Here is a 16,591-nt window from a genome sequence, read left to right as displayed (position 1 = left end):
TTTCAGTCTGATTTATTGATTAGTCCCGGACCAATCAATAGCTACTACTCTTTTAAATATTTAATCCTTAGTTTTCCTCACCCAAATTGCAAAGCACTAAAACCACTTCTGTTTGTTGTTTTATACCATCTACCAGGCCCTTATTCTCAATTTTTAGAACAGTTCTCAGACTACTTATCTGATTTATTGTTAAATATAGATAAGTGTATAGAATAGTGTTACCTCCTAACTGTGTGGTGCATTAGACAATGTAGCCCCCCTCACAAATAATTTAATTATTTATAGGAGACTGGCTCCCTGATTTAATTCAGGGCTGCGTACTTTAAAGCATAATGTTAGAAAATTGGAGAGAAAATTGAGTTCTACACACCTAGAGGACTCCTATTTAATCTGGAAAAAAAGTCTGTTATATAAAAAGACACTTTGCCCAGCTAGAACAGCGTATTTCTCATGTGTAGAAATAATAGAAGAGAATAAGAATAATCCTAGGTTTCTTTTAGTACAGTTGCTAAACTTACACAGAGTCATAGCTCTATTGAGCCATCCATTCCCCCAGCTCTCTGCAGTAATGACTTTATGGGATTCTTTTTAAATAAAATTAATTCTATTAAAAACAAAATCTTTGACATACTCCCGAACATGATTACTTCATCCTCAGTAAGAGAGACAGCATCGGCGGTAACTGTAGAAACTGATCTGTGTTTGGACTGTTTTGATCCAGTGGAGCTTCCTGAGTTTTCAGAAATAGTTGCTTCATCTAAATCTTGAACTTGTATGTTAGACCCAATCCAGACCAAATTATTTAAGGAAGTGTTCCCTCTGATTGCCAGCGCCATTTTAGATCTGATTGATCTATCCTTAGTAAATGGATATGTACCACAAGCTTTTAAGGTAGCTGTAATTAAACCTTTACATAAGAAACCTGGTATTCTTATGCCCTCAGATAATAGACTTGTGTCTGCTCCTTTTATGTTAGATCTCAGTGCTGCATTTCATACAGTCAATCACAATATTCTCTTAGAAAAGCTTGAACATACTGTAGGGATCAGGGGAACAGCACTAGGCTGGTTTAAATCTTATTTGTCTGACAGATTCCAGTTTGTTCATGTAAATGATAAATCATCTTTAAACTCCAGGGTGAGTCTTGTTCACGAGTGAGGGAAGAATGGAGCGGGAGATCGACAGACGGATCGGTGCGGCTGCCACAGTAATGGGGGCGCTGTGCCGGTCCATTGTGGTGAAGAGAGAGCTGAGCCGAAAAGCAAAGCTCTCAATTTACTGGCCGGTCTACGTTCCTACCCTCACCTATGGCCATGAACTTTGGGTCATGACCGAAAGAACGGGATCACAGATACAAGCGGCTGAAATGAGCTTCCTCCGTAGGGTGGCCGGGCACTCCCTTAGAGATAGGGTGAGGAGCTCGGCCATCCGGGAGGAGCTCGGAGTAGAGCCGCTGCTCCTCCACATCGAGAGGAGCCAGTTGAGGTGGCTCGGGCATCTATACCGGATGCCTCCTGGACGCCTTCCTCGGGAGGTGTTCCAGGCACATCCCACCGGGAGGAGGCCCAGGGGACGGCCCAGGACACGCTGGAGGGACTATGTCTCTCGGCTGGCCTGGGAACGCCTTGGGCTCCCCAAGGAGCTGGAGGAGGTGTCTGGAGAGAGGGACGTCTGGGCGTCTCTGCTGAGTCTGCTGCCCCCGCGACCCGGTCCTGGATAAGCGGAAGACAACGAACAAACGAACTCCAGGGTTAATTGTGGAGTACCACAGGGTTCAGTGCTTGGGCCAATTCTCTTTACTTTATATATGCTTCCAATAGAGCTAAATTAATAGAATTATTACAAATTGAAATCTGAACAGTAAATCAGGCCTTTCTCTGCAGGTACAGGCGCAAATCTTTTGCTGTACCATTTTTTTCCCCATGATTGTCTTGTAGTTAGCTCCATCCATCCTCCCAACAACTTTGGCCAACTTGTCTGATTCTGCAGAAAACAAAGCATCCCCAGATTATGAAGCTGTCAGCATGTTGCATCGTGGTGATGGTGTGTTCATGGTGATCTGCATTGTTAGTTTTACACCGAAGGTTTAAAATATTTTTATTGAGATATCAGGACTAAGATAATCAGCAATAAGACAAATTATCACTCAAGTGTAAGTATAAGATAAGAAGCAAAGTCCATCTAGGGTGAACTTGATGAGGTAAATGTCAAGAATCAGTAGGAGGAAAACTATTACTAATAAAATCTGTCAACTGTAGGGTATTTTCTTTACTGAAATTGTATTGGCCAGTGGGAAAACAAAAGTTATGACCCACTGACCTGAAGTTCAAATCTCCAATTATCTCTGACAGAAAGATTGCAACTTTCCTTAGTCTCACTGGCCATTGTTGTGGATATTTGTCTCAGTTTGTATAAGATTTCTTTTGCAAACCTGAACTACATTTTGACCCCTCACTTTTTGAACACTTTTAACATATGTCAAACATTGCCTATTTGTTTGCATTAAGACAGATGCTTTAAATAGACTGTTGTAAACGTTTTAGACTCATTTAACCATAGGGTTACTGTGATGCTTTGTAACATCTTAAGTGGTCACAAGGCATTATTTTAACTGCATGCGGTTGTGTGGGAACTGGCCCACAGACAGTTAACCTTGACCACATGTTCCAGCACAAAAGGACCCTTTAATGATAACCTGGTGTAATGACTGTCTTCTTCAGAAGGAATGCTCCATGAAAACACAGTACTGCCTTTGCACATTTTTGTCGAATGCAAAAGGCTGCAGAAAACTACTCCTATGTCATGATGCACCATTTGCCGAACCAACTAAAACATAAATAAAATGAGCAGTTTGGTCTCTGCACTTTCCCCTTTCAATGAATGTTCTTATTTACAGCAATGTCTGACTTTTCTGCTGTGATCTCTTTTCACAGCCAGTAAAAATGAATGATTCATGTCATGAATCAAGTATTTAGGGCAGGAAAGAAAATGTACCAAAATTCCTTTGGGGAGGAAACTGTTAAACATGCCATGACATCAGTGCTGACAGACTTGCATGGTTTTGCTGCACAATATAAATCACTGAGAGGATAGGTTATAGTAATGTTCTGCTTATGGCCAAATTAGAGACTGCAGAATTTTAGTGGCCTAAACAAAAGTGTGTTGTTTTTGTCTGCCTGGCAACTGGCCTGCCTTCATGACCTGACCGTGTAAAAATATCACATTAATCAGTTGTCCACTCTTTGAACTTGAACTCATGGACGTTTCTATAACCGGAATACATATAAAGTGAAATAAAAAAAAAGATATGGCATAGTATTCAGATATTAAGTTTGGAAATATTGCCTGATAGTAACCCAGCAAATCCCATTTAAATGATCTGATCTTTTTCTCACACCAGCTTCTGTTGTGTTAAATGATTTACAGTTTATAGACACATAAAACAGATTCCACACCATTCTATACATTTCTTTAAGAAAAATGGAGCCAACAAGAAAAAAGCTGTGTCAGACAACTAAGTCTGGTCTTGTTGCTAAATTTAAGGGTAAAAGTAAATGAAGTCAAATTGATTAAGTAATCACCAGCCAGTGTGACTTCTAAAAAATCAAGAGTTTTGGTAGTCTGGTGACCTGGAGCAGACAAATGTCTGTTACAACTCTGAGAAGGAAAGAAATCAGCAATGACCTTACAGAAGCAAATGTTGCTGCCCATCAATCTTGGAAGGGTTATAAGGCCATTTCCAGAAAAAAGGAAAACATCATTCTAATCTTTACATGTGAAAAAACAAATATACTAGTTGCCAATCTTCCGGGGAGATGAATAAATCCACGCATACAGTAGGTCAGAGCGTGAAATGCTCTGAGTAAATGCAACAAAAGCCAAGAGCTACATCTTAGACTCTGCAGGCCTCCATTCACATGCTAAATGTTAAACATCATGACAAGACACTTAGAAAAACACTGATCAAATATGACATGTAAGGAAAGGTTTCCAGCAAAAAGCCTCTCCTCTCTGAAAATAATCCAATTCAATTCAAAAATACTTTATTAATCCCAAAGGGAAATTAAATGTTGTTGTAGCTCATATTATGAAGGTTTCCTCAAAGAGCCGTTGTAGATGCTGATGGCTGTGGGCAGGAAGGATCTCCTGTAGCGCTCCGTCTTACAGCAGATCTGAAGAAGCCTCTGACTGAAGACACTGTTGTTGTAGGACAGTCTCATGAAGAAGATGCTCAGGATTCTCCATAATGTTCTTCATTTTATGAAGAATCCGTCTTACCACAATGATCTCCAGAGGTTCCAGAGGAGTCCCCAGAACAGAGCCAGCCTTCTTTATCAGCTTGTTGAGCGTTTTAAGTCCCTGGCTCTGATGCTGCTTCCCCAGCAGATGATGGTAGAAGAGATCACACTTTCCACAACAGACTTATAGAAGATATGCAGCATCTTGCTGCAAACACCAAAGGACCTAAGCTTCCTCAAGAAGTACAGTCTGCTCTGTCCCTTCTTGTAGATGGCTTCACAGTTGCATCTCCACTCTAGTATGTTGTCCAGGTGAACACCGAGGTATTTATACTCCTCCACCACCTCCACTTCTTCTCCCATGATAGAAATAGTTTATGACTTATTCTTGTTTCTCTTAAAATCTACAATCATCTCCTTTGTTTTAGTCACGTTCAAAATGCCACAAAGCGGTCCACCACCTCCCTGTACTCAGCTTCTTGTCCATCTCTGATCCACCCCACGACTGCAGAATCATCCGAGTATTTCTGCAGATGACAGGAGTCTGTCTTGTACTGGAAGTCTGAGATGTACAGAGTGAAAAGGAATGGTGAGAGTACAGTGCCTTGCGAACGTATTCGGCCCCCTGGAACTTTTCAACCTCTTGCCACATTTCAGGCTTCAAACATAAAGATATAAAATTCTAATTTTTTGTGAAGAATCAACAACAAGTGGGACACAATTGTGAAGTGGAATGAAATTTATTGGATGTGTCAAACTTCTTTAACAAATAAAAAACTGAAAAGTGGGGCATGCAATATTATTCGGCGATGGAGAGCATTCGTGAACAGCAGTCTTCAGCTCTTTCCACAGATTCTTGATTGGATTCAGGTCTGGACTTTGACTTGGCCATTCCAACACCTGGATACGTTTATTTGTGAACCATTCCATTGTAGATTAGGCTTTATGTTTTGGATCATTGTCTTGTTGGAAGATAAATCTCCATCCCAGTCTCAGGTCTCTTGCAGACTCCAACAGGTTTTCTTCCATCAATTTTCACCATCTTCCCTGTCCCTCCTGATGAATAGCAGGCCCAAACCATGATGCTGCCACCACCATGTTTGACAGTGGGGATGGTGTGTTCAGGGTGATGAGCTCTGTTGCTTTTACGAGAAACATATCGTTTTTCATTGTGGCCAAACAGTTTGATTTTGGTTTCATCTGATCAGAGCACCTTCTTCCACGTGTTTGGTGTGTCTCCCAGGTGGCTTGTGGCAAACTTTAAATGAGACTTTTTCTGGATATCTTTGAGAAATGGCTTTCTTCTTGCCACTCTTCCATAAAGGCCAGATTTGTGCAGTGTATGACTGATTGTTGTCCTATGGACAGTCTATCCCACCTCAGCTGTAGATCTCTGCAGTTCATCCAGAATGATCATGGGCCTCTTGGCTGCATCCCTGATCAGTCTTCTCCTTGTTCGAGATGAAAGTTTAGAGGGACGGCCTGGTCTTGGTAGATTTGTAGTGGTCTGATACTCCTTCCATTTCAATATGATTGCTTGCACAGTGCTCCTTGGGATGTTTAAAGCTTGGGAAATCGTTTTGTTTCCAAATCCAGCTTTAAACTTCTCCACAACAGTATCTTGGACCTGCCTGGTGTGTTCCTTGGTCTTCATGATGCTCTCTGCGCTTTGAACAGAACAATGAGACTATCACAGCGCAGGTGCATTTATACGGAGACTTGAATACAACCAGGTGGATTCTATTTATCATCATCAGTCATTTGGGACAACATTGGATCATTCAGAGATCCTCACTGAACTTCTGGAGTGAGTTTGCTGCACTGAAAGTAAAGGGGCCAAATAATATTGAACGCCCCACTTTTCAGTTTATTTGTTAAAAAGGTTTGACACATCCATTAAATTTCATTCAACGTCACGATTGTGTCCCACTTGTTGTTGATTCTTCACAAAGTTTGCTTACTCAGGTGGGCCAACAGGAGTCTCTCTAGGACCTTCATGATGTGAGATGTCAGGGCAACAGGTCTATAGTCATTGAGAACTGATGGGTGAGTTTTCTTTGGTACCGGAACAAGATAGGAGGTCTTCCACAACACCGGAACCTTCTTCTGGGCCAGGCTAAGGTTGAAGAGGTGCTGCAGAATCCCACAGAGCTGCTCTGCACAGGCCTTCAGGACTCTGGGGCTGACATGATCTGGACCTGCAGCCTTGTTCCTATTCAGTCTCTCCAGTTGCATCTTCACCTGACTTCTTGAGACACACAGGTGGAAGGGGGAAGCAAAGGAAGCATCAGCATCTTCTGATATGGTTGAAGGCAAACATGTAGAAGCAGAAGGGTCTATGGCTGAGGTGGAAGATAAAAAATGTGAGGTGTTACTGGACAGCTGTGGGTCCTGTGGGTCAAAGGAGGGTGGAATGTCTGTTTGGCTGTGAGCAGGAGAGGAGGATGGCGAAGCTTGTTTCTGAACTGAACCTATTGAAGAATGTGTTCAGTTCATTGGCTCTGTCCAGACCTCCATCGGTCTGATCATCCTTCTGCTTGAAGCCTGTGATCTTCTTCATCCCTGTCCACACATCTCTGATATTGTTTTGCTGGAGCTTGCTCTCCAGCTTCTTCCTGTACACCTCCTTGCTGTCTCTTATCTTGACTTTAAGTCAAGATAAGAGACAGCTGGCATTCACGCTGAAAACAGAGTTCAGCAGCCAATTGCATCTAACTGCCGGAAACGTCAGACAAAGTGAATCATAACTGTCAGCTCTCATAATGACGTCACAGTTTGTTTGTTATGTCCTGAGAAAAACTCTGCAAACCAGCTGCGAAGTGTGTTTTAAGTGTGACATTGCTGTTCATCCTCAGTATTTATCATAGCAATTTGATGGAGGAACAGTGGTGCTGTGGATCCAGGCCAGCAAGAGGGTCTGGGGTTCAAATCCTGACTGGACTGAGGTTCAGTGTTCTGCTTCCTGGGAAGCTTGGGTTCAAGTTGGTATTAATACCATTGAATCATTAATTTTTTCATTCATATAATTTTGTCATCGGAATCAAATTGAAATAACATATTTTACAGATGCCTTTATATCTGGGATATGTTAATAGGGTTGTTTTAGCAGCAGTGCAAAATGTTTCTCTTTTGGTTTGAGTTAATGTAATGACATCATGTTATTAATTTTGTTTAAAATGTTTATGTAAGTACTGTGATACTGTAGTAGTAGGTACTTGGTAGTTTTACTCCAGGTTATCATTCTGTGAGAATCTCATACCGGCCCATAGATTCATTGAAATGAGGGATGCACTGATATACAAATTCAGGCTGATATTGATATCCAATAATAATATCGCTTTTATGGCTGATAACCAATATTTACCGCTATTTTATGTCATATACAGTCATATACAGGTCCTTCTCAAAATATTAGCATATTGTGATAAAGTTCATTATTTTCCATAATGTCATGATGAAAATTTAACATTCATATATTTTAGATTCATTGCACACTAACTGAAATATTTCAGGTCTTTTATTGTCTTAATACGGATGATTGTGGCATACAACTCATGAAAACCCAAAATTCCTATCTCACAAAATTAGCATATTTCATCCGACCAATAAAAGAAAAGTGTTTTTAATACAAAAAACGTCAGCCTTCAAATAATCATGTACAGTTATGCACTCAATACTTGGTCGGGAATCCTTTTGCAGAAATGACTGCTTCAATGCGGCGTGGCATGGAGGCAATCAGCCTGTGGCACTGCTGAGGTCTTACGGAGGCCCAGGATGCTTTGATAGCGGCCTTTAGCTCATCCAGAGTGTTGGGTCTTGAGTCTCTCAACGTTCTCTTCACAATATCCCACAGATTCTCTATGGGGTTCAGGTCAGGAGAGTTGGCAGGCCAATTGAGCACAGTGATACCATGGTCAGTAAACCATTTACCAGTGGTTTTGGCACTGTGAGCAGGTGCCAGGTCGTGCTGAAAAATGAAATCTTCATCTCCATAAAGCTTTTCAGCAGATGGAAGCATGAAGTGCTCCAAAATCTCCTGATAGCTAGCTGCATTGACCCTGCCCTTGATAAAACACAGTGGACCAACACCAGCAGCTGACACGGCACCCCAGACCATCACTGACTGTGGGTACTTGACACTGGACTTCTGGCATTTTGGCATTTCCTTCTCCCCAGTCTTCCTCCAGACTCTGGCACCTTGATTTCTGAATGACATGCAGAATTTGCTTTCATCCGAAAAAAGTACTTTGGACCACTGAGCAACAGTCCAGTGCTGCTTCTCTGTAGCCCAGGTCAGGCGCTTCTGCCGCTGTTTCTGGTTCAAAAGTGGCTTGACCTGGGGAATGCGGCACCTGTAGCCCATTTCCTGCACACGGCTGTGCACGGTGGCTCTGGATGTTTCTACTCCAGACTCAGTCCACTGCTTCCGCAGATCCCCCAAGGTCTGGAATTGGCCCTTCTCCACAATCTTCCTCAGGGTCCGGTCACCTCTTCTCGTTGTGCAGCGTTTTCTGCCACACTTTTTCCTTCCCACAGACTTCCCACTGAGGTGCCTTGATACAGCACTCTGGGAACAGCCTATTCGTTCAGAAATTTCTTTCTGTGTCTTACCCTCTTGCTTGAGGGTGTTAAATTTTCATCATGACATTATGAAAAAGAATGAACTTTATCACAATATGCTAATATTTTGAGAAGGACCTGTATATATCTTTTCAAAACCGTGCAAAAATGACCACACTGCTGACATTGCTTTTCTGCTTCAGTTGAACACCCTCACATTAACAAACAAATACCATATGGCCAACCCCCTTCCCTCCTCTCCCCCTCCAGAAACACATACGCAAACATCAACAAGATGGTAATAAATATCGGTTAATAATATAGGCCCAGTTTTGCTTGTCGGACCAATACCAATATGTTAAAAAGTGACTAATATCGGCTGATATCAATGTCATTGCCGATATATTTCGCATCCCTAATTGAAATGTTGGTAAGAACATGATGTAAACATGGAAAAGAAAGTTATTGTTTCAGTCTATGAAATATGTTTTGTGTTTTTTTGTGCAGCATGGGTAACACCTGGCAAGGAGACAGTAGTTCTTCACTGTAAGTACTTTACATGGCCTGGGATATCTGACTACCTTTCAGAGCGTAAAGCACAAAGCATCAGACCTCATTAAGAAACATACAAAACTGACATTTCAAAATAAAGGCAAATTAATGCTTTTTTTTTGGCTAGTACTGACTTTGAAACTCTTTGTAGTAGTTGGCTTCACCATCCACCCACTCTGACCTTAGAATGCAAACCTTTTGCCTGTTGGATATGATACAACGTTCCCTGAAATCTCTATTTGATGTTTTTCTTTTTCAGTTGAATACCTTTATGTACTGATAGACCTGTTTTTGCCATGTTATTCCCTTCCCAAAGACAGAAAACATGGGATGTAAGACATAGATGGGACCAGCATGCAGGAAGTAACTTGTAAGAAATTGGCACTAGAACTCAGGGGCAAAAGGGCAAAACTAGGTGATCAAGAAGACAAATTCTGGTATGTTTTTGCATGAGAACCTCTCTTGAAATGAGGACCTTTGGTACCAAATGGCAGTGTGTTTTAGGTAAGATCACAACCATGAAATGACCACCAACTAACATTAACCAATAAATGCTACTTTTTTCCAGCTATTTATATTTATCGGACAAAATTTTATTGAGGTGAGAAAATTCCATAGCAGACAGCAATAACATGCATTAACATACCACTGCAAAGGCTAGGTTAGCGAACCCGGACTTACTCACTTATTACCTGTAAGTACCCCTTTGGAAATACACATCTATAACTTTTGGCACACAGACCTCTAATAACAAACGGCTAACAACCAGTCATTATGGGGGCTTAAGCAGGAGATTTACAAATCCCAGGTTCAGCAGCGTTGGACAAGTTCCACTTGCTTGAAAATTGTTATTCCATCAAGGGCATGGCAAGCAGCATGATAAAATCTATGTGATTTATTCCCGGCGGCTGATAATTACTGGTGTCTTGTCATCTGTCAAAAATGAATGGACAGGGAGAGTCTGAGGCTGTAGTCTTCATGCTCTGTGCAACAAAGCAGTAAATCTGACATGTTTGTGAAGCCATAAATCACTGGTTGTGATTAAGCCTTTGCTTTCCTTGCAGCTGAGTGACATGTGCAGAACATTTTATACTGTTTTAGCTATAAAGGCATTTAGAATATCAGAAAGGAAAAGGTGCGGTGCATCATAAACATGACAAATATTAAAATCATAAGACTGCGTGTTTGTTGTTCAGTTGTTTGTCAATGTGAATTAGAAATTAATCTCTACAGCTCTTGACTTTTTGCAAAATGTTTATGATGATTTTTAAATAAAATATGATGTCTTCAGAATTGTAGTTAATAGATATGGATAATGTCTCACTTAAGCTTACACAAACTGCAGGAGTAGCATCATTATGTAGTGAGAAACATCACAAATAGTGGATCAATAAACTGTTGCAATAATTGACTGGAGTAGTTGGTAACCTTGCAGCAAGAAGGTCCTAGGTTTGAATCCTGGCCTGGGGAACTGTCCAGGGTGTACCCTGCCTCTCACCCAATGACTACTGGAAACAGGCACCAGACCTCGTGACTCTGCAATGATAAGCAGATATTGAAAATGGATGGATTTTTATAAGTCCCAAATCTGATAAAAATTTCTGTCCGAAGTGTAAATTATCTTTGTCAGTGAGCCTTAACTACACAATTCACACAAAGGAACAAAGGAAAATCACTCTCACGCTTTAGTTGGAAATGGAATGATTATGTTGGATCAATGACTCAATGAAAAAATCAATAGTTAACCTACTAGTAATCACACCACTACACTTAAATTATTTAAAAAAAACAAAGGGAAGTCTGATGAGAATTGTGAATTCATGTTCAGATTTGCTGATTAAAGATTTTACTCAATCAAATTATTTTCTCTCTGAAAAGTAATTAAGGATTCCGCTACTGATCTGAATTTCTAAAGACCTGACTGCAGTTTGATGGTAAGCTTGGAAGAACTCAGGAGAAGAAGGCCTTTGGTATCTGGTTGGCCCTGATGCCAGCCTTGGACAGAACAGAGAGCACATCTAGTTGGATCAGACATTGTTTCTTTTCTCTCAACCAGCTTGGGTTCAGCTCTGGGTTCCATTAGCTCAATCCCTCTCTCTCTTCTGGCTTGAAAAGTTGTCAGCCTTGGCTCATTGGTGCTGTCTGCCCAGGGAGGTTACTCTCAGGCTCAAGGGGCTGTTGGATGTTTGTATGGTTGATCTTCTCTTTGGATTTCCAAAAGTTATTCTGCTGAAAGAGAAAAGAATGTTACAAATTTTAACCAAGTTGATCCAGGCTTAACCTGACTGGCCACAACTTCTTGATTCTGCATGTCGGCTGGTGAATTTATTTGTGCGTGTCTCCATCTGGATCTCACCTTCATATCTATGCAGTGACTTAGCACTCAGGGCTCAAATAGGAATTATTCTTCTTCTAAATCTTTTTCTTCACCTTTTCAGTGGAGGAGAATTCAAACATTATATACCACAGAATAGATAAGAATGTCACTGTCAGGACATAGCTTTGAATCTTGAGTATAATAATAAGACCACTGCTTCACATATACATTACATGCATTTAAGTTAATTGTAACAGTTTGGAAGTCATTCCATTTGGACAACCTCAGGAGCACAGTCTGAGGAATAAAATATTATTACCACCATTTTTAATATTAACAGAAGATGGATGCATTTTCAACAGTCTTAGTCAGAATAGTGAAAGATTTACACCTGTGAATGTCCATGGTCATTCTTTGGACGTTTCCTGAACCCTCCACAATATGCTCCCATACCTAAATAAGAAGATATGCCCCAAACAATATACAGCGTTTTTACAACTTGATACAGTTTGATTATAGTTGAATTTAAGGCTCACATGACAGTAAGAATAAAGTGGTTGCTTTAAGCAACTGCCAGGCATGTGGTTAATACAGGTGTCACGGTGACCCAGTGCTGGAACTAATGGATTTGTGAAGGCACCTACATGCCATGTTATCCTATACTTTATTGTGAAGAGTAACTCAATTTAATTCAATCCTGTTTATTTATATAGCACCCATTCACAACAAATATCTTTTCAAGTCATTTAAAAAAAGATCAATTTAATCTAACCATACAGACAGATTCCAAGTTAGCTACATAGATTCTAAATTGATTCTAGTTATCAAAAAATGCAGTCGAGTTCAATTTATTATTCAAAATAGTTAAAACCGTTTTGCTATCTAAGGAAACCCAGCTGATTGCCTCAAGTCAGTGACTTGTAGCAGTTACTTGTCTTGGATGAGCATGTAGCAACACAGGACAGTCGCTTGGATTGGGTCTTTGACTTTAGTACACCCTGCATGCTGGAAAAATTGCAACATACATCATCAATCGTCATGCAAACCTGATGACCTAGAGTAATTGGTTGACTGAGTGTTGGATGTTTAAGAACAACAGATGACAAAATTAGCTGTTTTAGACATGCCAGCTTCTTGTAAACTCAGTAATTCATAACCATCTCTGGTCTGCATGTGTACCAAACTATGTCCATATACTGCATATCCACAGAATGCCTCTATGCCACATCTTGTCATGTTATAACCGCAAACTTTAAAATATTTTAATAGTATTTTAGGTGGTAGACCAACAAAAAGTAATGAAGCAGTTTCTTTTTTAACACTGAATTATCATACTCTACAGCATTATTGTTCATATTTAAAGGCACATGTGAATAATCTGGTCTGATTATGAAGGGTTCCAAATGTAGAATTATGCCATTAAAAGTAAGTTATGGAGTTTATTACATACTAGTGAAAAGGCTGGAGAAATGTTTTGTGTTGTATCAATAGCTGGACCTCTAGAGCTGAAGGTCTGAAAGCCAGTTGTCCTAAAGGTTGATGTCTCAGAAAGTAAGACTATAATAAAAAGGAGAGAGCAGGAAGGAAGCAATTTTTCTCAATGACCCCCGTTTCAGTGTCTAACTAACAACTTTTAATGTACCTACCATTGACCAAACACTCTGTAAATGTCCAAGGAATCAGCTAAAGATACAGTGACAATCTTTTAAGATTAGGTCAGTCTTTTTCTTTCCTTTCTGCTTAAGATGTTTATTGTCAAAAGCAGATAAAATAGTAAATGGTTGTGACTTTTTTCCGTGTTATCCCAACATTTGTTTAAAAAAGTCACAAGCAATTATTTGCCTTACACAAAACTATATTTGAGACAGTGCAAATGTTCCATTTCCACCAAAGTGGCACCCTTTCCTCACAAGCAAAAGATGATGAAAGATCGATTGTTGAAGCCAGCAGCAATCACAGGTTCTAATTGTGAAATATATACCATTGTTTTTCCTTCTCTTTGAAGTCGAGGGCTCACTTTGGTCGAGTCCTCAGGTGCTGCCCAGGCCTGATTTATGGGAAGGGGTTTAGAGCAGCCACTTTAAATTACATGGCCTTTAAAGCTGAGCAAACAGAGCGACAGGAAGAGCGAGCATCGCCACTGTAGAGACAGCTTATTGGCCGGATGAATCTGACCTACTAGAGATAAAATGGTTCTGCTTCTCCCAGACTTGCCAAGAGAGGAAACGTCTACTAGATTAGTTCACTTTGATAATGTTCAATTTGTCTAGGGTATATGTGAGATAAGGCAACAATATGCAGTGAAGAGTATGAAACATTGCATGTTATGTGATTTACTGTTTTATTTCAAAATGAAAGAGATGTAAAAGCAAAGAATTCTTTAGTAAGTCTCTACAATTTGAAAGAAAAAAACATCTCAGATTTATGGCAAGTCTGTAGAAAAAGGGAATAAATAGAGCTAATGATTTCTGATGTAAGGAGGTGAAGATGTGAGAAAAACCAGCTAAAAAAATACTTTAACAAGTTGGATAATGTTTAAAGTATTTTTTGTTAATCCTAACTAACCTAAAGCAATTAACATTTGGTCTAATTTAATGTCAGACAGTTCAAGAAGGTGAAATTTATTTTTATACAGTGTGTTTCAAAATCTGGTTTCAACTGAATTTATGTTTTTATTTTTCATGTCATAAGGACATAAGTAGTTGCAGATCTTCTGGATGATCTGATGAGAGATGTGAGGGAGAGTCAGAGCAGGAGGAGGAGGTGACAGTGCCATTTGCCTGCAGGGTACCCATAAACCTGGAAAGGGAGAGAGAGTGCATCATTCCTCACAAGTGATTGCACCATGTGACTCCAAGATGTTTTAAAAAGCAGACCAACCTGTCTTTTTCAGGTACAGGTTATCACATTGCACCAGAGGAGTAAGACAGAGAGAATACCCCGGCTGCCGGAGCAGCAGCAACTACTGACAGCCCCATCGAACATACCAAGGGAGCGTGTTGATGAGGCTAGAAACGTGCAGGCAGCTTCTAACCAACAAATTCCGCTCCCAGACTTTGCTCTGACTTGTCTGGTGTCATATAATTGACACAATGAGCTGCAGCAGTGTTACAGGTTCAGAGTTTTCTGAGGAAGAGTTCGAGATTGGCGTGCTAGGACAAGGTGATGATGATGGAAGTGTCAAACCATCTTTCCAAGACAGCCCCAGTGACCCCGAGGAAGGCCTGAACAAGAAGCGCAACCGACCAGTCCGTTCAAAGGCTCGGAGAATGGCTGCTAATGTGCGTGAGCGAAAGCGCATAATGGACTACAATCAAGCCTTCAATGCTCTCCGTGTTGCCCTGAATCATGACCTCAGTGGCAAGCGACTGTCTAAGATCGCCACACTGCAGAGGGCGATCAATCGTATCTCCTCCCTCTCCGTATTCTTAAGTTCAAATCCTCCCAACAAGCCGTGCAGCCACCAGGAGTGTCACAGGTCATCTGCAGGGCCAGCTGTGATGGGAGTGTCTCGACTTGAACAGACCAGAGTTTCCGAACCTCGACTGGAGCATCAAAGCTACGTTCCCTGGCGTGGATCCATTTCTCAGCAAATGCAGCCACAACAAGGGGCTCACCTGCACAGGCTGTCTGTGAATCCACATGTCTACATGGATAACACAGTGACATCATGCCCACCTTCACCACACTACCCTTGTTATCCTACTGAGGGACATTTTCATGGCTCTCGGGGACACTGCAAGAGCCCCAATGATCATCCGCCCAGTCCGCTGCGATACCCTCAGATGGATGATGGGTTGGGGTATCAATCGGGAATGTGGACCCAGTGTCCTCCAGGATACATGGACAGTTTTGTGGAGCCACCTCACACTCTTGGGCTTCCATGGCGGGTGAGCTACATGCAGGAGCCAGAATACAGCTTCCCTCTGTGCTCAGATATACTGTAACAGGCTTAAGTCCCTCCTTGAGACCCGAGAACTGGACTGCAGCCAAAGACTTTCCAAAATGAAACGACTGGGAGCAGAACCAGCTAATCGAACACTTTAGACTGCAGTGGGAAATATATAGTGATCCAGCATTTCTAAATGTTTAATCTAAACCATTAGTAAGCATATCTGACAAAAAGGGTGAAATTGTGTATTCTAGACAGAACAAAAGTAATTCTTTGTGGCTGTTAGTATTTGAGTTACATTGCTTGATGTAAGACCCTGAAAATGAAGAGAACTGTGAAGAGAACTGCTTATTTAGTGTTTCATGTTGTAGAAACCACATATTTGACACTGCAACATCTGTTAATGTATTTATTTTGTCATTTCACATTAAAAATACATCAGAGTGTATTTTACTTTTGCAAATAATTCATGCATCCATTTTAAACTTTGAAATTAAATGTTTGGTCTAAGTGACCTTTGCCTCCTTTATTTACCAAAACAACATTTTTAGTCTTAGCTCATGTAGTATTATGATAGAATCAACACAAATTTTGCACATGTGCATGTATGCTTGGAGGCGTGTGGGTTTGGGTTTGTATGTATGTTTGATCATAGCCTAAGGGTTGTAGTTTCTCTTATTCTGTGAGATGACAGGGGCCCTTTGCTCAGTGGGAATGTCCTTACAAGTCCATTCTTGTCATTTTTCTGAGGAGAAGTCAAGGTGGAAATCACACACAGTTCAATAGAAGAATGAGTACATGCATAGGAAGCACAACTGTGGCAGGGGTTTAACCTATAAAGCAGTGTGGAAAGTGCTTTTTAAGAACATTGCAGATAAAACTCCAATGCATCACGACAAGCTTGATTATTACTGCTGAAGAGCATCATGGAAACTCTTTAAAGAAAAGGGGGAATTTTAGCTATGGCCTAGGCTTGAAGCTATATCAGATCACATTATTTAACAATAGCTTTCTCTTCCTTGCATTACACTG

The 16,591-nt window shown here is 40.8% G+C and overlaps 1 protein-coding gene across 1 annotated transcript; it reads left to right on the top strand.

Annotated features, from left to right (window-relative positions):
- The first annotated feature begins 14,548 nt into the window (after positions 1 to 14,548).
- bhlha9 (basic helix-loop-helix family, member a9) lies at positions 14,549 to 16,073 on the top strand. Its single transcript, XM_047379632.1, has one exon. The coding sequence runs from the start codon at positions 14,760 to 14,762 to the stop codon at positions 15,612 to 15,614; it is 855 nt and encodes a 284-aa protein (XP_047235588.1). The 5' UTR covers positions 14,549 to 14,759; the 3' UTR covers positions 15,615 to 16,073.
- The last annotated feature ends 518 nt before the right edge of the window (positions 16,074 to 16,591 follow it).

Source organism: Girardinichthys multiradiatus, chromosome 11 (genome assembly GCF_021462225.1).
Source record: "Girardinichthys multiradiatus isolate DD_20200921_A chromosome 11, DD_fGirMul_XY1, whole genome shotgun sequence".
In the NCBI taxonomy this organism is placed as follows: domain Eukaryota; kingdom Metazoa; phylum Chordata; class Actinopteri; order Cyprinodontiformes; family Goodeidae; genus Girardinichthys; species Girardinichthys multiradiatus.
The sequence above is the reverse complement of the archived record's forward strand: the minus strand, read 5'-3'. Positions and strand labels throughout refer to the sequence as shown.

Coding starts and splice junctions, on each gene's coding strand:
- bhlha9 (XM_047379632.1), top strand. CDS start 14,760: ATGAGCTGCAGCAGTGTTACAGGTTCAGAGTTTTCTGAGGAAGAGTTC.